The sequence below is a fragment of the Lonchura striata genome, chromosome 11, assembly GCF_046129695.1.
Source record: "Lonchura striata isolate bLonStr1 chromosome 11, bLonStr1.mat, whole genome shotgun sequence".
Classification (NCBI taxonomy): Eukaryota; Metazoa; Chordata; class Aves; order Passeriformes; family Estrildidae; genus Lonchura; species Lonchura striata.
In genome coordinates, this window is record NC_134613.1 from 24434534 (window position 1) to 24460316 (window position 25783).

At 59.6% G+C, this 25783-nt stretch overlaps 6 protein-coding genes across 6 annotated transcripts; 2 read left to right on the top strand and 4 right to left on the bottom strand.

Annotated features, from left to right (window-relative positions):
• Positions 1 to 209: 209 nt before the first annotated feature.
• MFAP1 (microfibril associated protein 1) lies at positions 210 to 4647 on the top strand. Its single transcript, XM_021541820.3, has 9 exons — positions 210 to 440; positions 540 to 759; positions 1476 to 1608; positions 1909 to 2096; positions 2524 to 2632; positions 2703 to 2863; positions 3094 to 3253; positions 3728 to 3817; positions 3941 to 4647. The coding sequence occupies exons 1-9, from the start codon at positions 362 to 364 to the stop codon at positions 4121 to 4123; spliced, it is 1323 nt and encodes a 440-aa protein (XP_021397495.1). The 5' UTR covers positions 210 to 361; the 3' UTR covers positions 4124 to 4647.
• A 348-nt stretch (positions 4648 to 4995) lies between these two features.
• Positions 4996 to 6066, bottom strand: HYPK (huntingtin interacting protein K). Its single transcript, XM_021541821.2, has 4 exons — positions 5848 to 6066; positions 5614 to 5669; positions 5348 to 5399; positions 4996 to 5159 (listed from the first exon to the last, which is right to left on the bottom strand). Exons 1-4 carry the CDS (start codon positions 6031 to 6033, stop codon positions 5064 to 5066), a joined length of 390 nt encoding a protein of 129 aa, XP_021397496.1. The 5' UTR covers positions 6034 to 6066; the 3' UTR covers positions 4996 to 5063.
• A 1008-nt stretch (positions 6067 to 7074) lies between these two features.
• Positions 7075 to 10449, top strand: SERINC4 (serine incorporator 4). The gene is made up of 12 exons (XM_077785820.1): positions 7075 to 7089; positions 7185 to 7385; positions 7814 to 7992; positions 8092 to 8171; positions 8266 to 8359; positions 8427 to 8638; positions 8898 to 8993; positions 9065 to 9191; positions 9393 to 9465; positions 9669 to 9720; positions 9808 to 9964; positions 10233 to 10449. Exons 1-12 carry the CDS (start codon positions 7075 to 7077, stop codon positions 10447 to 10449), a joined length of 1503 nt encoding a protein of 500 aa, XP_077641946.1.
• A 1991-nt stretch (positions 10450 to 12440) lies between these two features.
• Positions 12441 to 13126, bottom strand: SERF2 (small EDRK-rich factor 2). The gene is made up of 3 exons (XM_021541785.2): positions 13056 to 13126; positions 12752 to 12860; positions 12441 to 12651 (listed from the first exon to the last, which is right to left on the bottom strand). Exons 1-3 carry the CDS (start codon positions 13060 to 13062, stop codon positions 12588 to 12590), a joined length of 180 nt encoding a protein of 59 aa, XP_021397460.1. The 5' UTR covers positions 13063 to 13126; the 3' UTR covers positions 12441 to 12587.
• A 457-nt stretch (positions 13127 to 13583) lies between these two features.
• LOC144246941 (peptidyl-prolyl cis-trans isomerase FKBP8-like) lies at positions 13584 to 15352 on the bottom strand. The gene is made up of 6 exons (XM_077785811.1): positions 15118 to 15352; positions 14661 to 15006; positions 14310 to 14527; positions 14067 to 14239; positions 13911 to 13988; positions 13584 to 13781 (listed from the first exon to the last, which is right to left on the bottom strand). Exons 1-6 carry the CDS (start codon positions 15350 to 15352, stop codon positions 13614 to 13616), a joined length of 1218 nt encoding a protein of 405 aa, XP_077641937.1. The 3' UTR covers positions 13584 to 13613.
• Positions 15353 to 17603: 2251 nt separating this feature from the next.
• Positions 17604 to 25266, bottom strand: PDIA3 (protein disulfide isomerase family A member 3). The gene is made up of 13 exons (XM_021541822.2): positions 25037 to 25266; positions 24883 to 24961; positions 24115 to 24232; positions 23636 to 23743; positions 22630 to 22759; positions 22059 to 22175; positions 21510 to 21635; positions 20918 to 21100; positions 20271 to 20379; positions 19332 to 19460; positions 18837 to 18916; positions 18290 to 18347; positions 17604 to 18007 (listed from the first exon to the last, which is right to left on the bottom strand). The coding sequence occupies exons 1-13, from the start codon at positions 25204 to 25206 to the stop codon at positions 17888 to 17890; spliced, it is 1527 nt and encodes a 508-aa protein (XP_021397497.1). The 5' UTR covers positions 25207 to 25266; the 3' UTR covers positions 17604 to 17887.
• Between the last annotated feature and the right edge of the window lie 517 nt (positions 25267 to 25783).

The window sequence follows — 25783 nt, forward strand, 5'->3', positions numbered from 1 at the left end:
AAGGCGGATGGCGAAACGACCGGGGACCCCCCTGCCAGCCGGCCGCAGGGCCCGGAGCACCCCGCGCCGGGCCGACACGCAGCCACGGCAGACGGCTCCGAGCCCCGGTGCCCGTCCCCGCGGCAGCGACCCCGGGCCCAGCGCCACTTCCGGGCCCCGGCACGGTCCCGGTGGCGGCGGAAGCGGCCGAGGTTCCGGTTCCGGGTGAGCGCTCGAGGCGCCGTTGTCAGCGGCCCCGCTCGGCTCTGCTCCGCTCGGCCCGGCCCGGCTCGGCTCCGCTCCGCTCCCCTCGGCTCCGCTCGGCCCCGCTCCGCTCCGCTCGGCCCCGCTCGGCCCGGCCCGGCCCCCGCCTGCCGCCACCATGTCGGTCCCCAGCGCTCTCATGAAGCAGCCGCCGATCCAGTCCACGGCGGGCGCCGTGCCCGTCCGCAACGAGAAGGGTGAGCTGGGGGCTCGGGGCTCGGCGGGGAGGCCGGGCGGGCGCGGGGCCGGGACGGGGGTGCGGGGCCGAGACCGCCGCTGACGGCCGGCACCCGCAGGCGAGCTGTCCATGGAGAAGGTGAAGGTGAAGCGGTACGTGTCGGGCAAGCGGCCCGACTACGCGCCCATGGAGTCCTCGGAGGAGGAGGACGAGGAGTTCCAATTCATCAAGAAGGCGAAGGAGCAAGAGGTCGAGCCCGAGGAACAGGAGGAGGAACTGGCCAACGACCCCCGGCTCCGGCGCCTCCAGAACCGCATCGCTGAGGATGTGGAGGAGCGGTGAGTGCTGGGTCAACAAGAGCTGAGCCCCCTTTGCCTATCTGGGGCCGGGGGGCTGGGACTCTAGACTGCAAGGAGAAACTCCACAGGGCAGAGCTGGGAACATTATCCAGGCAGTGCTGGAGCGTTTGTGACTTCTCATATCCACTGTGCCTTGGGCTGCTTTCCAGCCAGGAGCCAGCCAGGCACAGTCCATGTCCAGGTGTGTGTGGGTGGATGGTAGGAGAAACAGGCACCAAAACAGAAATTAGAGCAGCGTGCTGAAGCTCGGGGTAGCAAGGAAGGATGGTGTCTCGTGAAATGCACTCTGGGCAGCCCATGGCCTCCCAGCTCAGTTGGTGAGGGTGATGAGAGCCTCCACCACGTTGCCCATGTGCTTGCGCAGATTGCGCTTCACTGCAGCCTGTGATATTTCCGTCTCCATCATCTGCAGAAAAGCACCACTAAGTGCTGTTTGCCTCCCATGGAGCTGCTGTTGGTTTTGTTTCCACTAACAAGGAGTCTTCTCATTTGGAACAGCATTCTTCCTTGAAGCATTGACAGGGAAGAGCTGGCAGTGCCCAGGCACTGTGACCTGGTAGAGAACATATCAATTCTGGCCATGTTTGGCAGTCCCAGTGCTTACTGTGGCCTTGCTAGAAGTGATTTGTGAACAGTCACTTTCCTGCAGCCCCCTTACGTTCCAAGTGCTGTGCATCACCTGGGGTCTCTTGCAGGCTGGCAAGGCACCGCAAAATCGTGGAACCTGAAGTGGTCGGAGAAAGCGATTCAGAAGTGGAGGGGGGAGAAGCTTGGCGCCTGGAACGGGAGGACACCAGTGAAGAGGAGGAGGAAGAGATTGATGATGAGGTGTGTTTGCAGAGCCAGATAATGGGCCTAGGAAAGCTGGAAGGGCACAGGCTGGAACTGCCCTTTGCATGGATATGTGGGCTGTCTGATGTATCTGGACAAGTGTCACACCTAGCCACGACTTAACCATGTAAGTTATCATCCTCTGGCATGGAACAGGACACTGGGGGAGGCCACGCCACGTCCAGACAGGCAGGTGCATCTTCTCAAAGCCAACACTGCAGACGTGACGTGTTTCACAGGAGAGAGAGAAGTGGTAGCAGGGCAGGCCTCTGACTGCTCTGTGCTTGTCCCCGTTAGGAGATTGAGCGTCGGCGTGGGATGATGCGTCAGCGAGCACAGGAGAGGAAAACTGAGGAGATGGAAGTGATGGAATTGGAAGATGAGGGTCGGTCTGGAGAAGAGTCTGAGTCAGAATCCGAGTATGAGGAGTACACGGACAGCGAAGATGAAATGGAGCCACGTCTCAAACCGGTCTTTATTCGCAAGTAGGTGATGGAAGTGTGTAGGCTGGCCCTGGATCGTGGTAGTCAGAAGCTGGGGCCCAAGGAGACCTTGCTGCCATGGTCTCTTCTCACTGTGAGAAGCCATTGACCTCCTTGGGGTGGGATGGGATGGTCACAGCCTGGCAGGGCACAGCTAGGGAGCAAGGAGCAATCCCTGTACCCACAGCCCTGTATCAGTTGCATTGGGTTGCTGTGGCATCAGGCTGTGGAGTCTGACCAGAGCTCTTGGTCAAGGGCCATATAGTGGCAAAAGAACGTGGTAGTACCCAGGAAGGGGAGAGCCCTGGGACTTGACCTATCCCTGGAGAGGGCAAAGGCTGAAAGCAGTTGCAGTGTGGGAGCCAGTGAGAGGCTGAGCGACTGCACTGGCTCGTGGGAGGGCTGAAGGCTGTCATGGCCCTGCTTGCAGGAAGGACCGGATCACAGTCCAGGAGAGAGAAGCAGAAGCTCTGAAGCAGAAGGAGCTGGAGCAGGAGGCAAAGAGGATGGCAGAGGAGAGGCGCAAGTACACGCTTAAGGTACGGAGGGGTGGGCTGGAGGCTGGAGGGGGCAGCCACTGCAGCAAGTTTAGCTTGGGCCTCACTGCAGATTGTAGAAGAGGAAGCAAAGAAGGAGCTGGAGGAGAACAAGCGCTCACTGGCAGCACTGGATGCACTCGATACAGATGATGAGAACGATGAGGAGGAGTATGAGGCCTGGAAAGTCCGTGAGCTGAAGCGTATCAAACGAGACCGCGAAGAACGAGAAGCGTAAGTATTGTCTCTCAGACTAGAGGCTGAGACCCCACCTTTTCCTCAGGCTGCCCTTTGGCAGCAGGGTCCCAGCTGGACTGAATGCCCAGAGTCCCTCCTGCCCACCCTTGGGGTGCCTTTGCTCCCTAGCAGTAAATGTGTAAGCTCTCATGTGTTAGCTGGTGACAGCCTCTCTCCCGGGAGATGCTGTGGGGACACACAGTCTCAGGAGCTTCTCTCCCACCCAGCATGGAGAAGGAGAAGGCAGAGATCGAGCGTATGCGGAACCTGACAGAGGAGGAGCGCCGTGCTGAGCTCCGGGCCAATGGTAAAGTCATCACCAACAAGGCAGTAAAGGGCAAATACAAATTCCTGCAGAAGTACTACCACCGCGGTGCCTTCTTCATGGTGAGTGTGCTTAGGGCCAGGCCTGGCTGCACTGGCTGCAGGTGTGAGACTGCGGGGCCACCTTTTCCCTGTGGGGAGCCTCCCCTCTCCCTGGGTGTCCTCAGGCTGGGGGTGCCTGGGACAAGAGCCAACCTTCAGAGGCAGCATGGGGCTAAAGCTGACCCAGAGTGACCTCACCAGAGCGTGTCAGGTTAGGGGTTCCCAGCTGAAATGGAGCTGAAGCTGCAGAGCTGTCCCTGTGTTGGTGTTCGGGCTGACAGACCCAGCCAGAACCAAATCAGCTCTGGATGGGCCACTGGAGAAGCACCCTGGGGAACAGTGCTCACTCACATCCCCCACTCCAGCAGGAGTTAATAGGGCTGCAAGTACTGTGGCGGCCCTGGCAGAGCAGCAATATGACCTTCAGGCAGCTTCCCCCACTGCTGCCAAGACTTGCTGGAACCTTTTAGGCTGAGCAAGTGTGTCCTCCTGCAGGATGAGGATGAGGAGGTGTACAAGAGGGACTTCAGTGCTCCAACCCTTGAGGACCACTTCAACAAGACCATCCTGCCCAAAGTCATGCAGGTGGGTGTCATGCTGGCAGACAGTGCCCAGCCCATATGCCAAGAGGTGGAAGTTCTGGGCAGGGGGAGGACCTGGTCCTGCTTCCCCTCTGAACAGCTGCTCACAAGTTCTTCTGCTCCCCAGGTCAAGAACTTCGGGCGCTCGGGGCGGACGAAGTACACGCACTTGGTGGACCAGGACACCACCTCCTTTGACTCTGCCTGGGGCCAGGAGAGTGCGCAGAACACCAAGTTCTTTAAACAGAAGGCAGCGGGAGTGCGCGATGTCTTTGAGAGACCCTCGGCCAAGAAACGAAAAACTACCTAAGAGCATGGGCTGGAGGGTCTGGTGTGGCTGATGCTGGCAGGAGGGTGCCGCTCTGCCAGCTGCCAGAGCCTGGGCAGGGCCAGAAGGGACATGTTCCAGGACTCCCGTGGTGGCAAGCCCTTCCCCTGCCTGTACCATGCCTACCCTGATGAGGTGTTCCACTCCCTGTGCTGAGCAGACCCGATGGGTTCCTTGCCCATGCAATGTAGAGGATGATGGCCTGTGGTGCTGGCCAGGCTGGTGGCCACACTATGTCCCAGCAATGGCCACTGTGGAGCCTTGGCAGTGTCTGGAACATTGCAGCACCGCCCCTGGCTCCAGCACATCCACTTCGGAAGAATTACTTGGACTTCTGCACCTCTCTGGTTTACAGCCCCTTGCTTGTACTGTCCCTGATGTCAGTCTGGGCCCTGTTTTGAGGTGGTCAGTGGTGACCCTCTCTCCTTACCATGGTTCTGCAGGGCTTGGCTTTTCTACCTGTGTGGGGTGGGAGGGTTTGATTAAAGATTTGATTTTCTTACACACTCTGGCCCCATTCTTCTTCAAGACAGGCCATCCTGTTGTGTGCCTTCCTTGTGAGCCAGGGTGAGCTGGGGCAGCACAGAAGGCACCAGCCTGGGCAGGACATGTATGATCAGCTGTCACCACTGCCTCAGGCCTGTGCCTGTCCAGCCTGTGCTGCCCCAGGGGCAGAGATTAAAAGAGGGGATAACAACATGTCTCACTGCTCAGGCAGGTCACTTTCTCCTGCTGTAGTCACGGTGCCCAGCTGGCACTGCCAACACTATGCCACATGACTGGGCCCCACTTGTGGGTACCATGCACTCAGGACCAGGGGCATGTGCTCAGCACCGTGTAGACCACAAAGACAGCCCAGTCCCACCAGTGCCTTTATTGGTATGGCGAGAAGCCCTTGCCCAGCAGCCCATGGCCTCCCAGCTCAGTTGGTGAGGGTGATGAGAGCCTCCACCACGTTGCCCATGTGCTCACGCAGGCTGCGCTCCGCTGCGGCCCGTGATATTTCCATCTCTGTCATCTGCAGAAAAACAGCCACAGCCCCGTACAGCACCCGCAGGGCCCTGCAGGCTGGGACAGTGGGGGACACCCACCCATGGGGACCCTGGACCGGCCTCAGGGCAGGCATGCACCGGCCTCCGTGGGTGCAGTTTCCCACCCACGATTTGGGACATGTCACAGCCTGCTTGGGGTCTCACCCCTACTCACAATCAGCTCTAGATCCTCCTTCTTGATGGTGACTTTTGCCAGTTCTTTCTCCCTACGACAAGAGATGGACAAACCTCCGGTGACCAACAGTCTCCACTGGCCACTGTCCCGGTGCTCCTTCGGCCGCGAGGGGGGCAGGAGGGACCCCTCGCAGCAGCGTGGGGCTGGGGAAGGGCCGGGATGTCAGACAGGGAAGCAGATGCCTGGGTCGTGTCCCGAGTGGCGACAAGCTGCAAGACTGCCCCGGAGCGAGCGCGGACGGTTACCTCTCCTGCTTGGCTTTCTGCTCCCGGGACCTCCGGTCTCCGATCACCGACATAGCCTGCCAGAAGGAGCGCGGTCACCCCGCTGCGCGGCACCGGGCGGCTCAGCGCCACGCCGGCAGCAGGGGCACCGGCACCGGGGCGGGCGTGCCGGCGCGGTGGTCAGCGCCCGGCTCGGCTTCGCTGCACGCAGCGCCCGGCCTCCCACCCTGGCCCGGTCCCGTCCCGCCGCCGCACCGTCTCCAGGTTGGAGCTCTGGATCTCCTTCTCCTCCGCGTAGTCCGTGACGCGCTCCAGGTCCGCCGCGCCGCTATCGTGCTTCCGCGGCTTCTCGGCCGCGCGACCGCCCGCCCCATCGCTGCCGCCGCCGGAGCCGTTGGGCTCCGTCTCCAGCTCCAGCTCCACATCGCCCTCCGCCGCCATGCCGCCGCCGCCGCGGCCCGCTTCCGGTCACGTGCGCCGCCAGCGGGGGCGCGAGCGGCGCGCGCCGCCAGAACCGGGGCGGGCACGGCGGGCGGCGGGACCGGTCCCGCCGAGCGGACACGACCCGCGCTCCCCGGTGCTCCCGGCGCTCCGGGCAGGTCGGAGCCAGCAGTGCCGGCACTCCCGGGCTTTCGGGCCGCTCGATAGCAGCGGGCCTCCGGCGCTTCCCGCCCATGGCGGTACCCGGGAATGCCGGGTCAGGACCCCGATATGGCTCCCACCGCCGCCACACGGATGGTCGGACGAGGCAGGCCGCAGCGGGGCCCTGGCCAGGTCCTCGGGCGCTGCCGGAGGCGGCCGAGCCGCCGCCGTGCTTGCCGGTGCCCCAGAGCCGGGCCGTCGGCGGCCGTACCGCGGCGCGGCCCCGCTGCCGCGGGCTCAGGCGGGCCCGCCCCCGCCGCTCTCACGCGTCTCACGTGTCACCCCCGCGCTGTGCCCCGCCAGGGGTGGTACCGGGGACGCGGGGGATCCGTGTCACTGCGGCCCCGGCCCCGGTCCCGGCCCCCGCCGTGTCTCATGGCTCCGCCAGCACAAAGCCTGGGTGGCTGCGGGGCAGCTGCAGAAAGGTGACGCCAGACCACCGCAGAGTCCCTGGGTCCCCTTGCTTGTCCCCAGCCTGCGGCGTGCCGCTGCCCGCTGGATGTGCTCCATGCCGTCCCTTGGGTGCCTCTGTGCCCGGGGCTACTCCACCCTCCACTAAACTCCACATCGCGCAGCCCCTCCACACAGCTCTGGGGTCAGGGGGACATCGTGCCCCTCATCCAAGTTCATGTCCAGGCCACCTGCTAGGGCCTCACCCTGCCCGAGGAGGGACCGGGTCTGGGCAGGGATGCCCACGGCCAGGAGTCACTGGACAGTGCCCATTGAGCACCCCAGGGGCGGCTGCCTGGAGGGAACAGCGACCAGATGGCAGGGCGGGCCGAGTTGACAATCCCCTAATCCCATCAACGCCGCGGGGGCTGAGCAGAGACGAGCTGGGCCATGGCGGGCACAGCGGTACGGGGGCACCTCCTGCACCCGCTGCTTTTCCAGGTGGGACTTGGGGTCTGGCAGGGCTGGGAGCACGGCTGGGAGCGAGTCTGGGTGGGTAGGGTGTGCTGGGCCAGGCTGGGGAGCAGTGCTGGTCCCCTGGGATCCCCACTGACTGTGCCCCTCCCCAGCTCTGCTGCAGCTGTCACGGGCTCCGCGTGTCCACGAGCACACGTATCCTCTACACGCTCCTTCATGTCCTGGCCTCTGCTGTGTGCTGCCTCATGCTGTCCCGCACTGTAGCCCAGACTATCACGGAAAAGGTGATAGAGAGAACTGGGACACCCAGGGTATTGGGGGTGCCAGGGGTGCTGGGGCTCTCAAGGGTACCATGAGTTCTGAGGGTACTGGGCTGCTGGCACATCAGGTCATCCAGGGGAGCACTGGGCATGCCAGAATTGCCATGGGCATCAGGAGTACTGGGATTCTGAGGATACTGGGATGGTGGGAGAGTGACAGGGCTGCTGAGAGTGCCAAGGGTGCTGGAGGTGCCAAGGGGGAAGGGGTGCTGGGGTACCAGAGATGAGGATTTGCCTGGCATACTGGGGGTCCCAGCAGTCCCGGGGTACTGAGAAAGGTATTGGGAATGGTGGGAATATCGAAAGTTTGGATGTGCTGGATGCCATGGGCACTGGGGGGTGATGGGTGGACACACCAGCAGCCCTGTCCCATCAACCACTGTGCCTGCCAGGTGCCCTTCTCAGTGGTGTTGTGCCAACACCTGCCCGGGGGCACAGACTGTGAGCAGCTGGTGGGCTCCTCGGCAGTGTACCGGGTCTGTTTTGGCACTGCCTGCTTCCACCTGGCACAGGCTGCCCTGCTGCTCAACGTGCGCTCCAGCTCTGACTGCCGTGCGCAGCTCCACAATGGGTAAGGATGGGCCATGGGGCTGGGACAGGGTGTCCTGGGATGGGACTGCCCTGGGGTGGGGCTGTCAGAGGCTCTGTCCTGCTGAGTCCTGCCCTGTAGGTTCTGGGTCCTGAAGCTGCTGGTGCTGGTGGGCCTCTGGGCCGCAAGCTTCTTCATCCCTGAGGACAACTTCATCCAAGGTGTGTCCCCCACCCTATATGAGCTGGCACCCTGGGCACCCCTTTTGGTCCCCCCTTGCCCTGTGCCATCTCTACCTCTGTCCTCTTCCCCCAGCCTGGCACTACACGGGTGTCTGTGGGGGCTTCGCCTTCATCCTCATCCAGCTGGTGCTGATCACAGCCTTTGCACACACCTGGAACAAGAACTGGTGAGTGCCGGGGTGCTGGGTGGGGTGGGTACGTGCCCACTGCCACTGCTCATCCACTCTTCCGCAGGCTGACAGGCGCTGCACAGGACAAGCGCTGGTATCTGGCCGTGCTGTTGGCCACGGCTGCCTTCTACACCCTTGCCTCTGCCGCCTTCTCCTTCCTCTACAAGTTCTACACCCACCCAGCTGCCTGCCACCTCAACAAAGCACTGCTTGCCATCAATGGCAGCCTCTGTGGCATCATGTCCTTCATCTCCATCACGCCGTGTGTGCGGCTCAGTGAGTACCACACAGCACAGCATGGTGGGGGCTGCCGTGCTGCCTGGCCAGCTGTGTCCTGGGCTGCGGGTGACTGTGGGCCCCAGCTCAGGGCCAGCACTTGGGCACTGGAGGAGAACACTGGCCCTTCCTATACCTCGGCACAAGGCATTGGATGGGCGAGTGGCAGGAGGGGACTGCCCAGGCCCACTCAGAGCCCCTGCCACCAGCTCATGTTACTCCAGGGACTCCAGTAACACCTCTATCCCCACTCTTGCAGAGCAGCCGCGGTCAGGGCTGCTGCAGTCCTCAATAATCAGCTGCTACGTGATGTACCTCACCTTCTCTGCGCTGTCCAGCCGCCCTCCAGAGAAAGGTGGGTGTCCCTGTCCACCACCAGCAGCCCCCGCCACAATGCATGCCCTTCTCACCTCCACCTCCCCGCAGTGCTGTACCAGGGGCAGAACCTCACTGTCTGCTTCCCGGGGGTCCGGCAGGATGAGCTGCAGACAGAGGACACCACCGTGGCTGTGCTGGGCGCTGCTATCATGTATGCCTGCGTGCTCTTTGCATGGTGCGTGTACCCTGCCCAGGCACAGCTTGGCAGCCAGAGGTGTCCTGAGGGGTGGCAGGACAGGACAGGTGGGGCATTGGTGGGTGGACAGGGGCAGCACAGCAGAGCTCCTGTGGCTGTTGGGAATCCATGGGGCAGGCTGGCAGCCTAGCACACGGTGATGGGTGCCTGTGTAATCATTTCTGCCTCTCCTGGGCACAGCAATGAAGCCTCATACCTCGCTGAGGTCTTTGGGCCCCTCTGGATGGTCAAAGTCTACAGCTTTGAGTTTAAAGTGAGTATGGATGCAGCTGTGCTCCATGTCCTCCTGCTATGGGCACCCACCACCTCAAGGCCCTGTCCCAGCCCCAGAGAGGCGCAGGTCTGTCTAGCCAAGCACAGACGGCTGCCCACACCACCTGCCCTGGCATCTGGCAGGGCTCAGCCTGGCCATGGTGGCCACAGGGCTGGGCAGTCACCACTCTGCTCTCCCTGCAGAAACCTTCCTGTTGTTTCTGCTGCCCTGAGAAGATGGAGGAGGAGCTGAGAGGTGAGTGCAGTGTCTGTGTGCAGGGATGGGACAGTGGGCAGAGCCTGTGTCCCAGCCTGGGAGTGCCATGCCCCCACACTCCCCCAGGCACTGACCAGACGTGTGAGCAAGTAGAGGAGAGTGCCAGGGGACAGTTCATCATCCAGGATGAGCAGGACCGGGTGGTCTACAGCTACTCAGCTTTCCACTTTGTCTTCTTCCTTGCTTCGCTCTATGTTATGATGACACTCACTAACTGGTTCAGGTAGGGCTCTGTGCTGCTGCCCACCGCTCCCTGCTCTCACTCCAAACCTCTGTGCTGGACCGTGATGATACCACCGGGCTGGCATCTGCTGGGGATGCTCAGGGCTCTGTGCCCACAGACCTGCACTGCTCCAATGGCAGCTGTGCAGCACAGCAAGAAGGGCTGGAGGGCCCATGGAAGGGACATACCCAGGGGCACATGGCCACTGGCCACTGAAACCCCCTGTGTTGGCATACTTTGGGTACCCAGTCCTGCCCTCTCCCACCAGCTATGAGAATGCAGTGCTGGAGACCACCTTCACACATGGCAGCTGGTCAGCCTTCTGGGTGAAGGTGTCCTCGTGCTGGGCTTGTGTCCTGCTCTACCTGTGGCTGCTGCTGAGCCCCTTCTGCCTCCATGGCTCCCCACAGCACCGACACAGCAGTACAGGGCCACGCATGGTGCGGCGCCGACGCACTCCACAGCGCATCAACGTCTCCACATAGTCCTTGCCAGGACAAGCTGCGCTCAGGGCTGGTCCCTGCTGTGCCCCGTGCCTGTGCCCTAGCCCTGCTTTGTCCTGGCCTCCCCTGACCCCCTGTCCCAGGAGACAGCAGTATCTGAGAGCCTGAGGGGAACATGGTGGGTGGATGCTCCCACGGATACCCAAAAGGCCAGAGCCAGCTGGTGGCAGGTGCTCAGCCCACAGCCTGGCTGCCCTGGCCTCACTGGGTGCACTGGGGGAGCAGGGCTCTGCCCTGGCTGCCACTGCCGTGGTGCATTCACTGTAAATACCTGCTTCAATACATTTTTATACAAAACTCTGAACTGAGCCTGTGCCATTGCCCTGCGCAGGCTGCTGCCATGGAGATGGAGGGAGGGAGTGCCAGCCGTGTGGAACACCTCTAGTCAGCAGCACTGCTGCAAGTCCCCACAGAGCCTGGCCCAGATGGGGGGTTCTGCCAGACCCCTGTGCTGCAGGCAGTGCAGGCTATCCTCTGGGCAGCAATGCCTTGCTCATGCCTGCTGCAAGCACAGATCACTGGGCAGCCTGCCACAGCCACTGGCATGGCCCTATGGGCCCTTCACTGGCAACTGCTGCAACACCATGTCCTTGGGGCTCCCCAGATACCCCAGCCAGGGCAGATGCACAGGAGGACTTGAGTGCTCTTCCTAGCAGGGGTGGACTTCCAGATCAAGCTGCTGCTGGTGGATGGGAAGTAAACCACATTACAGACCTGGGACACAGCTGGGCAGGAGAGGTGAGAGCACAGGGCCAGCAGGCCTAGGGCTGTGGCAGGGCTCCAGCAGCAGCCCCACAGCAGCCAGTGACTGCACCAGTGGTGGTGACAGCCCCAGCACTTACTTCCACAAAGCCCATGGCATGCTGCTGCTCTACAACATCAGCTCCCTAAGCAACTTCCTCAGCATCTGCCAGTGGATTGAGGACATCAAGGTGGGAAGGGTCCAAGAGGCACTCAGGCCCCAAGAGAGGGGCAGGAGCCTTGAGGCTTTCAGGGGGTTGGGAGGTGCTGTGCCCCAACCTGTCCTGGGAAACAGGGATGAGGCAGGCAGGAGTTGGGCTACTGCCACCCAAGGAGCCCCCCCCAGGAAAAAGGAGAGTGCTTCCCATAACCGTTTCTCTTTTCTTGGTGCTTCTATCAGGCCTGGAACTGCACTTGGGTCCCAGGTTCAGCACAGGTATGATGTGAGGCAGCCAATGTGGCCATAGGCTGCCAGCCCCAGAGAGCCCCATGCCACCCTTCTGTACTGCAGTCGAGCAGTCACACCCATTGATGCTGGTGGGGAACAAGATGGACCTGCGGCCTGGCCTGGCTGAGAGGGTCCACACAGAGAAAAGGCAGCTGGCCATGGTGAGCAGCAGCTCCTCAGGGCCCCACTGACATTCCCAGGCCCACGGCTGCCTGTTCTGCGAGACCAGCGCGAAGGACGGCACCAGCGTGGTAGAAGGCAGCGCCGCATCTGGCCCGGTGAGGAGCCCAGGCTGCCGCGGGAGCCGCCGCTGTGCTGTCGGATCGGGCTGATGCCACTGCTAGGGCCCTGCAGGGAGGTGAAAAGGCCGACGGGCACCGGCCTCGGCACTGGGCCGGATGTCGCCGCCGCCGGCCGGGCAGCTGCGGCTAGGCCCGCCCCGGCCGTGCCGCAGCGCGGCCCTCCCCCGGTGCGCAGGCCCGGCCGCCATCTCTCCACCGCCGCCCTCCGGCCGGCCCGGAGCCCCGGCTGCGCCCCGGCCCGCTGCGGCGCCACGCCGTCCAGCTCCGCTGCTCCAGGCTCCCCGCTCTCCCTCCGCCCCGGGGCGCTCGGCCTTCAGCCCCCGCTGATCCCCGGGTGCTGCCCCAAGGGCCGCCCAGGTCCGACCCCACCTTTGTTCCTCGCCGTCGAGATGCCGCCGCTTGACTCCCCGCGGCCGCGATTGCTCCGCCAATAGCCGTGCTCACCCACCCCCCGCCCGGCGCACGGACGAGCAGACGCAGCGTGCAGGGCTCCACAGCTACTTTAATAGGGGACGGCGCCACCGGGCGCGGGGCGATGCCGGAGGTCCCGGCGGGACCCGGCCTGGGGCGGCGCGGGGCATCCTGCCGGCGGGACCGGCCCTGGGGCGGCAGCCCGGCGCGGCCGCCCGCTACTTGTTGCCCTCCTTCTTCTCGTTGGCCTTCTTCTGCTTCTGCTGCATGATCTCCGAGTCCCTGCGGGGAGCGCGGCGAGGCTGGCGGCGGGGCCGGCACCACCGCGGGGCGGGAGCAGGGAGCGGGGCAGGGGAAGCCGGCGGGCCGGCCCGGCGCTCACCTCTGCTTGCGGGCGGCAGCCGAGAGCCCGTCGTCCCGCCGCTTGCCCTTGCCCGAGTCGCTCTGCTTCTTCAGGTTCTTCTGCCGCGCCAGTTCGCGCTGGTTCCCGCCTGCCACAGCGCGGCCACCTCAGCGCAGCCCGGCCCCGCGTACCGGCCACCCCCCATACCCCGGCCCGACCACCGCCCGCCGGCGCATCACGGCGTGGCCCCTGACCCCGGCCCCGCCGCACTCCCGGGTCCCAGAACAGCCTCCCACGACACCTGTCAGCCCCAGCCCCCTTTCCTTCCTTCCCCCCAACTCACGGGTCATGGCGCCGCTCCCTCCCACCTCCACTCCACCGCCACGTCCCGCACTGACCCCCCCCGCGCCCCGCCCCGCCCCGCGCTTTAAGGGACGCCACAGCCAATCATTGCGCCGATCCACCCCCCGCTGCACTCCCATTGGCGCGTCTCTGCGGCAAGGCCCCGCCTGATTGGCCGCGGGCTATGGCCTCCCTGCTGCCGGCGGGGGCGAAAAAGCCGGAAGGTTCGGCGCACGCGCCGCAGCCGCCTCCGCGCGACAGGATGCGGAGCGCGGGGGGACCGCCCCCCGCCGTGACGTCACGAGGCGTGCGGGAGCGCTGCCAGGCTGGGAGAGCGGTGCGGGCGGTGCGGGACGGGGCCGGCGCCGTCCCGCCCCTCCCTCAGCCCTCCCCACGCAGATTTCTTCTCCTCCCGCGGGAGTGCGGGGCGATGTGGGGAGGACGGTATGAGAACTCCTCTATCTCTTCGGTCAGGCTCTGAGACGCTGCGGGGCCGCTCAGATCTCTCCTTCCGCCGAGGGCGGTGCGGGGGATCTACAGGGAGGGACGGCTATAAGCGCTATGCGCGCCAAGAGGGTGCGGGACGGGCATCCGTCCCTGCACAGCCCAATTCGCCTACGCACGCGGGGCTCGGCGGCGGTATCGGGTCGTGGCGGGGATTCTGCGGGCCGGTACCGGATGGAGGGCTCTGGCGCTTCGCCAGCCGTGAGAGCTCGGTGTGGATCACCTACGGACGAGGTGCGGCTGCGGTGGGACACCCGACCCACCAAATGCTGTAGGATCCTCTTCCTCCCCGTCGCTTCAAGTACCAGGTGCCGTAGGACCACCGCCCGCCCTCGCACCCCGCCTCCCACACCTTGCTGGCCGGGTCCAGCTCCAGGGCTCTCCTCAGGACGAGCGCCGCCTCTGCGTCCCGCCCCTGCTCTGCCAGAAGCTGCGGGGAGAGGAGCGGACGGTAGCTGGACGACTGGGCCTAGGGGAGCGGGGCGATGCGGAACGATGCGAGTCCCACCTGCCCGCGCCGGACCAACGCCCGACCGTTGTCGGGGCTGATCCGCAGGGCCGCCTCGCAGGCCGCCAGCGCCTCTTCCGTCCGCCCCAGCTTCAGCTCGGCAGCCGCGCAGTTGTTGAGGCACTTCACACGCTGCTCCCGCAGCTCCTCTTCCTCCTCGGGCCCGGGCGGAGCTGCGGGGCGAGTTGCGGCCTCAGCGCCCCAGCTCCACAGCCCCGGGCCCTCCCTTCCGTCCGGTCTCACCGGCGGCGGGGCCGTCTAGGGCACGCAGGGACAGCCGGTACGATCGCAGCGCCGCGGCGAAGTCACCCCGCGCGAAGTGGAAGTTGCCCCGCTCCCTGCGCTGCGAGCCCAGGCGCAGACGGACGGCGGGTAGCAGCGGCTGCGGGTCGGGGCCGTCCCGCACCTCCAGCAGCGTCACCTCGAACAGCAGCGGCGCCTCGGGCGGCACGTCGGGCTCCCTGCTGGTACAGCGCCGGCTGCCCGCGACCCCTGCCCTGCCGGCGCCACCGGCTCTGGTCCTGTCCTCGCCCGTCCCTCTTGCCTGCCCGCCCCGGTCCGTCTGCCCTCCCGCCCCCTGCCCGCTCGCCTTACCTGCCCGGGCGGCCATAGGCGTAGGGGAAAGCGGCGAGGAAGAAGGAAACCTCCCCGGGCTGCATGGTGGGGACGCCCAGCTCCAGAGCCTGTGGACGGGCACGGTGGGGCTGGCGGGTCGGGGCCCACGGCGGCGCTGAGCTCGCACGGCACTGAACCGCGCACCGGTTCGGGCTCACCTGCACGACGTCCCCGTGACCCGGCACGAAGATGAGCCGCGGGTCCCGCTCCACCAGCCCGCCGTCCTCCAGGGCGCCCAGCAGCTTCACGGACACCTCTTGGCCCGGCAGCGGCCGCGGCCCGCCCAGCCCGGCCCGCACCACGCGTTTCCGCAGCAGCCGGTCCTCTGCGAGGGAGGAGGCGCTAAGAGCCAAGCCGGGAGTCCCGAAATTGGCATTCCTTGCTCCACTCTGTCCGGTCCCGGCCTGGGCTGGCCCTGAGGCCCGTCGGCACTCACCCGTCAAGTCGCTCCAACTGTCGGAAGCGAAGAGCGGCCCGAAGCCGCCGGGCCCCGGCACTGCCAGCGCCTCCAGCCGCCGGTAGAAGAGCTGCTCCTCCTCGCGCACCGACGGCACCGCGATGGCGGTGTGAGGCAGCCGGAACCGCACCCGCCGGTCCCGGCCAGGCCTCCGCGGCCGCTCGCCGGCCCCCGTTTCCCTCTCCGGAGAGCCGCCGGGCGACGGGCCCGGCATGTCCGCCCCCGGCCCCCCTCGCCACCCGCCGCTACCTGCTGGCCTCGGTCCGGGCCCACGCGGGGTTCGGCGGCGGGTGCCCACGGCCCCCAGCCCGCACCGGGCGTGTCGCCGCCCGTCCCGCCGCGCCGCGACTGCCGGGGGTTGCCCGGGCCGGGGACACCGCGGAGCGCATGCCGCCGCGCCGTTACCTAATGCCGGGAAGCAGCTCAGGGGATTAGTCCGGGTCGGCGGCAAAAATAGCTGGGCCAGGGCGAGCCCCGCCACGGGGCTCCCGCCGCCCGCCCCGCCCGCTGCTGTCGCGCGTTCCAGGCAATGCCGCGGCCCGGCGTCTCCGGTACCGAGGCTGTGGGCCGAGTCTCTGGCTTATCCCAGCTACCAGCGTAAGAATCACTTTGAATGCCTCCATCCAAAGCTGTCTCATAGCAAAAGCCTAATTCTGCAAGAAGCGAGTCCTCCCAAGCAAACTGTTGCTGCAGTTTTTTCCTTGCTCATCCAGACCTGTCTTTGAAGGAGCGCCAACTGCTCCAGCTCTGAAACACCTGGGGCTAGCTCATTCCCAGCTCCGTGGAGGGCCATGGCTGCATGGGGAGAACCAGAAACAAAGACCCGATCTTTTGCTAAAGCCTGAGCCAACTCGGGGAATGTGTTACTTTAGGTGGTGGCTTCCCCCTTACCCAGGGCCAGCTCTCCATGCAGGTCTCACTGCAAGCAAGGTCTGTAGCCACCCTGTTTGCCAAGTGTTCCAGGCATCAAATATACAAATCCTTCATCAGATGCCTGTTTCTCCTCAATTGAACCTTATTCCTTCAATGCAGTTGTAGCATAGTGAGGGTTATCTAGGCAGCCACCACCACAACCCTTCCTCATCCTCTGTCCCTTCTGCCAGAAAGTTTCCCTAGGCCTGTGCCAACTTCACCCAGGCTGCTCTGAGCACCAGCAGTGATGCCCTGGGCCAAACATGCTGAAGAGTTTTACCTGTGTTCAGTGCCCCAGCTGCCACCAGGTCAACAGTCACAGAGCAGGGAGCAAAGCCAGGATTAGAACCACGTCCCTAGCTCTCCTTGGCTTGATGGAGAGCACTGTCCTGCCCAGCAAGGAAGCAGCATTCCAGTCTGGTGTAACATGGGTAATTGCCAGCTGTCAGGGGAGCTTGCTGTGTTCCTTTTCCTTGCAAGAGTGCTCCAGACAGACAGGTGCAGGGCTCCTGCCAGTCTGTGCAGGGACCACTGGACATCACATGCTCCTCCAAAGGTGCCTAGACACCCGCATGCATTAGGGGCAGAGCAGCTACCACAGCAGCAGAGCACAAAAGGGAAATGTGGTTTGAGATGCTAATGGAGCTGCAAAAGAAATTGTACTGCAGTTACTGTAGTCAAAGAAGTACAGCCTAAGCCTTGCATGAGCTACTGTATTTGGAAAACTCCAGCACCACCTGGGCTTTGAGCTGTGGGGGAGGAAGCCACAGAGAAAGCAAGCTCTGGTTCTTGCCATATTACCTGCTGCCATGAAGCAATACTTTGAGTGTGCTGACCCTCACTTCAACTTGCATTTAGTAAAGGAACACAGAATCAGGACAACAGCTCCTACCTGGTCCGCCCATCTCTTTCCCGCCCTTCCCCAAAGGAAAGCGGAACACCCTCAGATGGTCAGTCACAGCCCACACCACATGGTCTACTCCTATCCTCCTGAAGAGAGACCCACAGCTACCAGCCTGTTTCTCAGCGTGAGAAGGAATAGTTAACTGGTTGTATTCGCTCTCACCACAGCCAAGCACTTGACTGTAACAAACACCCTTGGCCCTGGCCTACCTGTGTTTGGGTAGAGGCTGTAGATAGTAACACTCCTCTTATACCAAACTATTCGTGCACCAGCTTCAAAGCTGATTTTCTGCTGCTGATGAGCAAGGCCCTTGCCAGTTTGCTCCATATGCCTGCACTGCTGCAATCCAACAGTCACAGTGAGCACCATGTACCTCTGAACTCGCTAGGGCAGCACACAGCAAAGGCATTTGTGACCACAATTCCCCAGTCCAAAATGTGTGTAAATACAGCACCCAAAGCCCAACACATTGGGATAGCTGTTGCTGCTACATTCTGGAGGGGCTTGGGCAGCTAAAGAAAGAGGATAATGGGCTGAAAGCAGGGGCTAGGAGGGCTCACTGTAGGGAATAACTTGCAGCAGGAAGCTGCTGCCTATGGAGAACAGGAACCCATTGCTAGGTCTGATGGGTTGCCCCAGGACAGGGACATTTGGTCTTAAGGGGGTCATTTTATTGTTTCACTTCTCCAAATGTACAAAAAAAATTAGAAAATAACTGTACCCCCACCCCTCTGAAACCACAAAACAAACCTGGGGAGCCCCACAACAGTGCAGCTAAGAGACGGCAGGAAATTAAACATTACTAGATACAGCAGCTGGGGCTCCTCTGCCCGCATGGCCACTGGCTCTCCACAGCCCAGAACTGGCCCCTATCTGACCAGTGTTTCCCCGATTCATATAGAGCTCCTCCTGACAAGGTGGCAAGCAGGTACTTTACAAATCCTCCTTCACCTTCTTCTTGGATTTCTTGGATTTCTCTTCCTCCTGCAGCACAGGAGTGTTGGTTGCCTCCCGCTTCAGGTAGCTGATGAAGTCACTCACTTCTCTGCCCCCCTGCAGAAAGCAAGTGACAGTCAGGCAGAGCTGTATCCACCATGGACTTCCCCTTTCCTGAAGGGGGGTCAGGTGCCTGGGAGGAGACCCAGGTGACTGCAAGCAGAGTTCCCCCCAGGGCCTACGACACAAAGTACAATGCTCCCAGCAGGTACCATCAGGTGTGTTCCCAGGGTAACAGGACACAGTGCCACCCCCAACTCCAAAGAGGCTTCAGTATAATTAGAACACCTGGATGCTCTTCACTTCTTTACAAAGCATCAAGAACAGCAAAATATTCACCTCATACTTCTTTGGACTCTGCTTCTTGCCAGCTGGAGCAAAATAGATGGTGGGGAAACTGGAGAGAGAAGAAACACATGAGCTCCTGAGATGCTCTGATTTCTACCAGACCAGCCCCAACTGAAGGGACTCATACCCCACACTTCCGTGGCTTAACATGGCACAGCTTCAGTGGCTCTGAGGCACCAAGTGTGGTCTTCAAGAGCCCAGCTGAGCTCACAGGTTCAAGTTTGCTAGCTGAACTGCTTTTGGAACAGCAAGCCCAGATTTGTTTTCACACTGCCAGGAACAGAATCTCAGCAGATTCCAAAGCAGCAGGACAGACCTCCAGGCAGACCCAGGACACAGAATCCTGGAGAAGCCGGGCAGATTAGTGTATTTTGTTTTCTCCACATCAAGCCATTGCCCAGCAGTCACCTAGCTATTATTGCCTGGCAACCCCCACACCCTTCCCCATGAGGCTCCTTCAGCCCTTCAGTGCTGTGCCCCAAGTCAGACAGAGCAGGACTCATGCACTGACATGCGGTGTCACAGCAGTCAGACCTACCCTCGGACTTCATAGGGAGAAGGCACATCATTGGCTGTAGCGTCCATTTTGGCAATTACAATATTGGGATCTCTGCTGAGCTGTGGGTAGAAAGAACCCATTGGTAATAATTTCCAAAATCCAGGAACCCAGCAGTCAGCATGATCTGGGACAGTGCTGTCAGAGGACCATGCATAGGGAATGCCACTTCACCAACCCCCACTACGTGTGAGATTATCACCATGCAGAAGACCCAAAAAGAAACTTAGGCAGTTGAGGCCAGTCACTGAATCTGGGAATATTCCTGTGCCCTAGCCAGTAACACAGACTAAATATACCAGTGTGGTTGCTACCACAGATCCTGCTGCAAGATATCTGCACTCCGCAAAGAGACCAAAATTTGTAGTCCTCAGGAAGGCACAATTATGCCCCATTGTCACAGAGGCTAGAAAGAACCTGCAGGATCATTTAGTGCTGCAAAATTCTAGTTCACATTTGCAAGAATCTCATACTTACCTTCTCCCCCAATTCTTTGTATTTGGGCTCCAGATTCTTGCAGTGGCCGCACCACGGTGCATAGAACTCTATCAGGACATCTTTGTCTTGTGCATTAACAATTTCATCAAAGTTCTCAGCCACCACCACCTGTAAGGGTTGATCACACCAATTAGTTCCTTTGAAGTCAGAGATGAGGCGATGACATGACATGCTCCACAATCCACCCTCCACCCAAGTCTGGATCTCCCACACCTGCACAGCGAGCAGCAGAACCAAACAGCACTCCTCATCTGCACCATGCAGGTAAAAACCTGCCGTAAGTTAACAGCACGACCTACAAGTGAGGCCTGCATACGGCGTCCTCGCAGGAAGATAAAGCCATTTCTTTTTAATCCCAGCAAGCAATCAGCAGGACTGGCTGAGGCCATCCCCACTGCCCCAAAAACATCTGTGAATCCCATGACTTGCACTCCTGTGTAAGGCTCTCATCAAAAAGCTAGGTCATGGAATGCTCTTACTCAGGGCAGAATTGCCTGGGAGGGTGAAAGGCAGGAATTTTACCAGACTTCAATGACGAGATAAACAGGGAGATCCCTAAAATAGTGCAATCACAATCAACAGGAAGACCATACTATGAAGGACTGAGCACAAACCAAGAGGACAGGCCTTTGTATAAGCCCTGGAAATCTGGATGCTGCTGCACTCACAAAGCACATAACTGCTGGGGCCAAGCAGCAGTTAGTATGCTAAGAGAAAAAAAAAAAAAAATAGAACCCAACTGCAAGCTGCATGTCTCCATCACCTCAGAAAGCTACAGTGGAATAAGGGAGTAAGTAATTCCTCTGTCTGTCAGCACAGAGGCCTCCTGAGCTACCACCATGCCTCACTCCCAGCACTTCACACAGGCACAGGAAGCTGCTGCTGAGAAGTGTCTCTGCAGCCATAAGCAGCACTCACCTTTACAGGGCCATCGTTGCTTTCAGGGACAGGCTCTGATTTCAGGTATTTTTTCAAGTTTCCATCAAAGTAATCTTGCAGGAATCTCTCCAGAGCCTTTCCATCACGGCTGAAAGAAAAGTGATGTTACAGCCACCATCACACACACAGGATGAGAGGGGGAAACTTTCAAGGCTTATTTAAGCTACTTCCACCCACACAACAGATGCCACCTGCATCTCTGACAGCACCAGTCTGAGGCTGGCTTAGTAGACCTCCAGAAGAAGTGCAGCAATGTCCTTAAGGGCTCTGACAGGAGGCTGGATGAACATCCCATTCAAAGTTTTAGGCCTTCCAGCATTCTTCAGGTTTTTTTCAAAATGAAAGGTACAATGAATTCTTCTGCCCTTTATTGCACCCTAATTCCTAATCAGAATGTCAGGATCTTGAATTAAATTCTCTCCCTTTGTATAACAGGAAGGGCTGTAAGCTTTATAGAGACTAGGAAAACACATGAGCAGGAGCCATTTTGACCCAGCAATTGCTTCTTCCAGCTACAACAGCCAGATTTCCTGTTTCCTTGAAGCTAACAAACTACCATCTGGTCAGAGACCTCTAGACCAAAGTCCATCAAACGAGACCCATTACCGTCAAGTTCAAGAACTCACGAGAACTCTTCTTGCATGACATATTTATCTCCTTTGGCAGTTCTGATGGCAACGACGGGGGCCTCACCCACACTGCTGTCCAGACCAAACTCAGAAAGCTCATGGCCAAAGGTTTTTCGACTAGCAACAGCATAAGACAGTTTGTGGCCAGCATCCAAGAACTTCTTTGCAATCATCATAACTCTGAGGGGAAAAAATAAACAAAACCATGAAGTGTTATTTCTTTGAACATTTTCTTCTACATGATGTAACACCCTTGAAGATGGCATACACATTGGACTCGGAATTCAGTGGCACAATGCGCTCTTCAGAGCCAAGTCCTGTACAAATGGTGCTGAGAAGCAGACCAGTGTCTGTGGTGACTGAGGCAAGTGCTGCATTTGCATCCTCCACCTGCGTGACCCCAGGGTCTCAGGCACGAAGGGCAGAATTGCACACCAGAGCAGTTGGGTAGTTTGTGGGTAAGGTCTAGGCTCCCAAGGACCCGGGATCCAAGAGCAATCACACAAAATTTCAGAGGATTGCCACCCAAGCTATGGAACTGCAGCAAAGCAGGAACAGTGTGAGGCCAATTTACCCCCACCACTCCCACCTGTTGCGCCAGTAGTTGGATCCCTTGGCATTCTTCTCATAGTCAACGTCATAGTATGCCACCAGCAAGTCCTTGCCCTGGATCAAGTCTTTGTTGTCTTCAGTCATGTGAGGGCAGATGCCAAAGCTGTCAACAAGAGAGGTATTAGCAGAGTCCATGACACCAGAACAGGCTTGACACAGCACACTTGCTTCCCACCCAGGAGTTAAATGCCAGTGATCAATCAGGCCTCAGGAAGAAATGCTTTGCTCATTTCTGCTCAGGTTTTTCTGAGTCAAAGCTCCATCTCCTGCCGCATCAGTGGCTAGAGCTGACCCAGTTAAGGCCAAAGCTAGCACAGCTCTCACAGGTTCAGTTTTTAAACAGAATCATGGTTAGAATATGGAGAGTGCATACCAACAGCCATGTCAGGATTTCAAGAAGGTTCCCCCAAAGGGAAGCAGTGCTGAAACATGCAGCAGAAGTGACGGCAATGAAAAAACAAGCTCTGACAGGGCCAAAGCCAACTGGGGCCAGTTCTGTTGCATTTGTTGGAGAGGAATCACTCACATGTTCTCCTGGATGAATTTCTTGATCTTTCCACTGGTGATTTTCTCTTCTGGATACTTGATAGAGCTCTCCTCAAACTTGTTGGTCAGGCGTGGAGGACGGAATAGGACAATACCTCTGTGGAGAAGCAGGTATTGTGAATTAGTTAAAAGTGTCCCTGCGAGTCCAAGGACAGCAGCCAGATGAGGCAAAAACTCACTCTCCAGTGACAATCCCCACTCGCCATTGATAGCTCAAACAACAGTGTCTAGTTTCTTGATGGCACTAGTGCACTAGGTGTAGCTGTTAGAGCCTTCTCCATGATTCAGAGGCCACAATGAGAAACAAAACTCCCACCATAACAAAGAATACGAAACAAAATGTCTCTGTTGAGATACTTGCCACAGAGGCAGACACAAACACTTCAGAGACCATTTACACCTTTCTATCTCAATTCAAAAGAAACACTACTGTCAGCTGACTAAGAAACCAGACCTTAAGCTGTGCTTAGAAACTGAAACCATTTAAGTGGAATCCATGAATTTGTTCCAAATGACTAAATAATAAGAAATCTTCATATTAAGTAACTTACTCTCCATCTTCCTCGTACTTCTGGACCAGCTGCTCCTCAGTGGTGTGCGCAAAGCGATAGTTATCCCTGAGGCTGTTGGCTGCTTTCATGAACTCCGAATAAGCATCCCCAGATGCATCACCAAAGAAGCCTGCAGCAGAAAGGCAGACTGTGACCTCAAACCAACCCAGCTCTGGACCCTCTGCAGGTCTCAGCATTTTTCTCTACAATGCACTGGATCAATCCTGAATCCAGTCCTTCAGTGTATGTTGAGGTGTTTACCTTTGAAAGCTTTTCTCCCATTTTTGGGGACCTCCTTGCACACCCCCACCCTTTCCAGCAGCAGAAAAGTTACTCGGGAGAAGCCCAAGTTGGTCATTCAGCCAAGGACAACTATCTCCTGATCACCCAAACATCCACTGGTGATTGTATAACAACTGCCACTTAATAACAGTAAGTTGAGGAATGCTGGTTAATACTCATGTGGTCATAACTACAAGATGGCACCTGATTTGCACCGTCTGCTGTTGCCACATGTAACCACAGACACCCAATGCCAACAGGCCTCAATGGCCTTTGTTGCCATCAGAGCAACAAACGCACCCAAAGCAACCCAAAGGTATCTGTTGTCAGCCAGCCAAGAAAGCAACAACCTTTGGAAAACATATACTATAATGCCAGGGGTGCAAACAAAGCCAGGCAGCCAAGGGAAAAAAAAAAAAAAGAAAAAAATTTGGAGGGAATACCCACAGGTCCTCTGGTCCATTCTCCCACTTGAAGCAGGACTAGCCCCAGTCAGACTAGGTTGCTCAGAGCTTTGTTCAACTAAGTTGTGAAAATCTCCCAGGCAGAACATTTTAAAATCCCTCCGGATACATGTTCTAGGGCTTTACTGTTCCCATTAGCGGCAGTGGTTCTCTTCATGTCCATCTGGAATTTCATTTGCTGCAGCCTGTGGAACTGCCTCTGCTCTTTCCACACGAGCTCCCAGAGCCCAGTCATTTCAGGATGCACCACCTCTACTCACCCACGACAGAAGCATCTTTATCGCCAATGAACTTCTCAAACTCAGCCAAAGAACCAAGAGCCACCGAAGCAGGTCCCGCCTGTTTCTTGAGGTGGCTGACAATCCCATCTTGAGAGATAAGTAAAATAATTAAAGGGATCAATACAAGTTCCACAAGACATTTTTAAAGTTTCCTAAACCAGAAATTGTTTCTGCAGAATCCATACATATGTCCCATACGATAAATATATGAACTGAAGGATTGCTCCCATCAGCTGCACACAGGAGCTTTCTAGCATGCTGGAAACTAGATGCTAATGTGGAAACTTTCACCTTTAAAGGAAAATAAACATCCCAAGCTTTGCCAGCACAAAGAGTTCTGGAGAGGGTAAGGGGATGGGGTGTGTATGTGCAGGTGTGAACCTTCTCTGCATCCCTGGCTGTTACATGCTGCCTCCTGCAGCAGCTCAGCAAATCAGATACTGCCAAACAGTTCTTACCTGCTGTTCTGGGCCCGTCATAGGTCCCTGCCTCTTCTCCATCTCGAAAAATCTTTAATGTGGGATATCCACTGACTCCATATTTGTTACAGGTGTTGGAGTTTGCTGTACAATCAACCTAAAGGAAAAGAAACCTTGCTACTGTGACTGAGATCCAGCCCTAACACACTGATGCCAGACAAGGGACTAGGGATACCCATCACACATGCCTGGTACTCAACAGCCCAGACTGAGAATATAATGAGACAGCTGAGAAAATACTTGAAAATAGTTTCAAGTTTGACCAGGCTACACACCACAAAAATACTGGAAAGAATAGTTTCTTACGATCAGTGACATGGAATTTCTCAGCACCTTGTCAGTCCCGAAGTTCATATAACATTTGAAGAAAACAGGCTGACCTGACCAGGAGGCTATGGTGCCAAGAGTCCACGCCACTTCCCGTAAAGGGAGAGAGAGATGCTGATTTTACAAAACTCCATGAGTTTTGTACAGAAAAGAGAGCTCCTAGCCAGCATGCCTCAGTGGGTATGTGCAGCACGGCGCTAGCTCTCAGCCTCATCACACAGCTGCTCCGAGCAGGCCTATTTCCACAGCTGAGGCGAGCCCTCACACACCCTCTGCGCGGCTGCGGCCCTGCAAGGACCAGCTTCCAGATTATTTCAGGGCTCCAAGGCAACAAAGAAACAACGTCCGCCAGGACTGCAGAGCAGGAGCCTGGGGGCTTGCCGACCCCGGGTCCGCCCCAAGGCGGGAGCCCGTGCTCACCTTCACGAGAGGCACGATCCCCTTCAGCCGGGTGGCGGCCGACTCGTACTCCGGCGCCAGGCGCTTGCAGTGTCCGCACCTAGGGGCACGGAAGAGAGTCAAGACCGGCCGAGCGCCCCACCCGGCCCGCCCCCCGCCCCCTGCGGCCCCTCACCAGGGCGCGAAGAACTCCACGAGCACCAGCCCCGGGCGCTCGGCCAGGCCGCTCTCGAAATCGGCATCGCTGAGCTCCACCACGTCGGAAGCGCGCGCGCCGAGGGCGAGCAGCAGGAACAGCAGCAGCGCGGCAGGCAGGGCCGGCTGCGGGGGCCGGGGCGCAGACATGACGGCGAGAGCGGCGCGGAGCGGCGGGAGCGGCGGGGCGCGGAGCGGCGGCTGAAGGAGCGCCGGGGCCGCAGCCGGAAGTCCGGCCCCCGCATCCGGATCTGCCGTGTGGCAGCTCCTGATTGGCGGAGCGTCACGGGGCACATGCCAGCGGCGGCGGGGCTGCCGCCGGGCCCGCCCCATGGCCGCCGGTTCTCGGCGCTGCCCGGGCGGCGGCGGCGGGCCGGAGTTTGGGTCTGTCTTCGGTCCTCGGTGCATCCCTTCCACCGAGCTGTGTTGCGCCGATCACAGCGCCTCCCTTTCCCCAGCCGGGACATGGGGCCGTGCGCTGCCGAGTCGGCTGTCGGTGTCCGGGAGCTTTGCTGACCCGCGGGATGGGCATTAACCCCACCGTGTCTGTGTCGCGCAGTGCCGGCGCGGCGGTGACACGTGCCCAGCACGTGCCGCACGACAGCGCTCGGCTTTCTGCGGGCTCGCCTGCTGGATTCACCGCAGCCGCGCATTTTCACCCGCCACCTCTCATGCTCCGCCACCTCTCATGCTCCGGCGCTGCGACAGTCTGGCGTTCCCCTGGCCC

Bases quoted from the DNA above. Each gene is read 5' to 3' on its own strand.
- PDIA3 (XM_021541822.2), bottom strand. From the start codon at position 25,206: ATGTCTGCGCCCCGGCCCCCGCAGCCGGCCCTGCCTGCCGCGCTGCTG. The intron at 24,962-25,036 runs GTGAGGGGCCGC...CCGTGCCCCTAG, and splicing joins GTGGAGTTCTTCGCGCCCTG to GTGCGGACACTGCAAGCGCC. The intron at 20,380-20,917 runs GTGAGTTCTTGA...CTTTTCTTTCAG, and splicing joins GTCATGCAAGAAGAGTTCTC to CCGTGATGGAAAGGCTCTGG.
- HYPK (XM_021541821.2), bottom strand. From the start codon at position 6,033: ATGGCGGCGGAGGGCGATGTGGAGCTGGAGCTGGAGACGGAGCCCAAC. The intron at 5,670-5,847 runs GTGCGGCGGCGG...TCCTTCTGGCAG, and splicing joins AGAGCTCCAACCTGGAGACG to GCTATGTCGGTGATCGGAGA. The intron at 5,400-5,613 runs GTAACCGTCCGC...CTCTTGTCGTAG, and splicing joins CAGAAAGCCAAGCAGGAGAG to GGAGAAAGAACTGGCAAAAG.
- MFAP1 (XM_021541820.3), top strand. From the start codon at position 362: ATGTCGGTCCCCAGCGCTCTCATGAAGCAGCCGCCGATCCAGTCCACG. The intron at 2,633-2,702 runs GTACGGAGGGGT...GCCTCACTGCAG, and splicing joins GGCGCAAGTACACGCTTAAG to ATTGTAGAAGAGGAAGCAAA. The intron at 3,254-3,727 runs GTGAGTGTGCTT...GTCCTCCTGCAG, and splicing joins ACCGCGGTGCCTTCTTCATG to GATGAGGATGAGGAGGTGTA.
- LOC144246941 (XM_077785811.1), bottom strand. From the start codon at position 15,352: ATGCCGGGCCCGTCGCCCGGCGGCTCTCCGGAGAGGGAAACGGGGGCC. The intron at 15,007-15,117 runs GTGAGTGCCGAC...CCTCCCTCGCAG, and splicing joins CAGTTGGAGCGACTTGACGG to AGGACCGGCTGCTGCGGAAA. The intron at 14,240-14,309 runs GTGAGACCGGAC...CTCGCCCCGCAG, and splicing joins CCTAGACGGCCCCGCCGCCG to CTCCGCCCGGGCCCGAGGAG.
- SERINC4 (XM_077785820.1), top strand. The intron at 7,993-8,091 runs GTAAGGATGGGC...CCTGCCCTGTAG, and splicing joins CGTGCGCAGCTCCACAATGG to GTTCTGGGTCCTGAAGCTGC. The intron at 8,172-8,265 runs GTGTGTCCCCCA...CTCTTCCCCCAG, and splicing joins TGAGGACAACTTCATCCAAG to CCTGGCACTACACGGGTGTC.
- SERF2 (XM_021541785.2), bottom strand. The intron at 12,652-12,751 runs GTGAGCGCCGGG...CGCTCCCCGCAG, and splicing joins GCTGCCGCCCGCAAGCAGAG to GGACTCGGAGATCATGCAGC.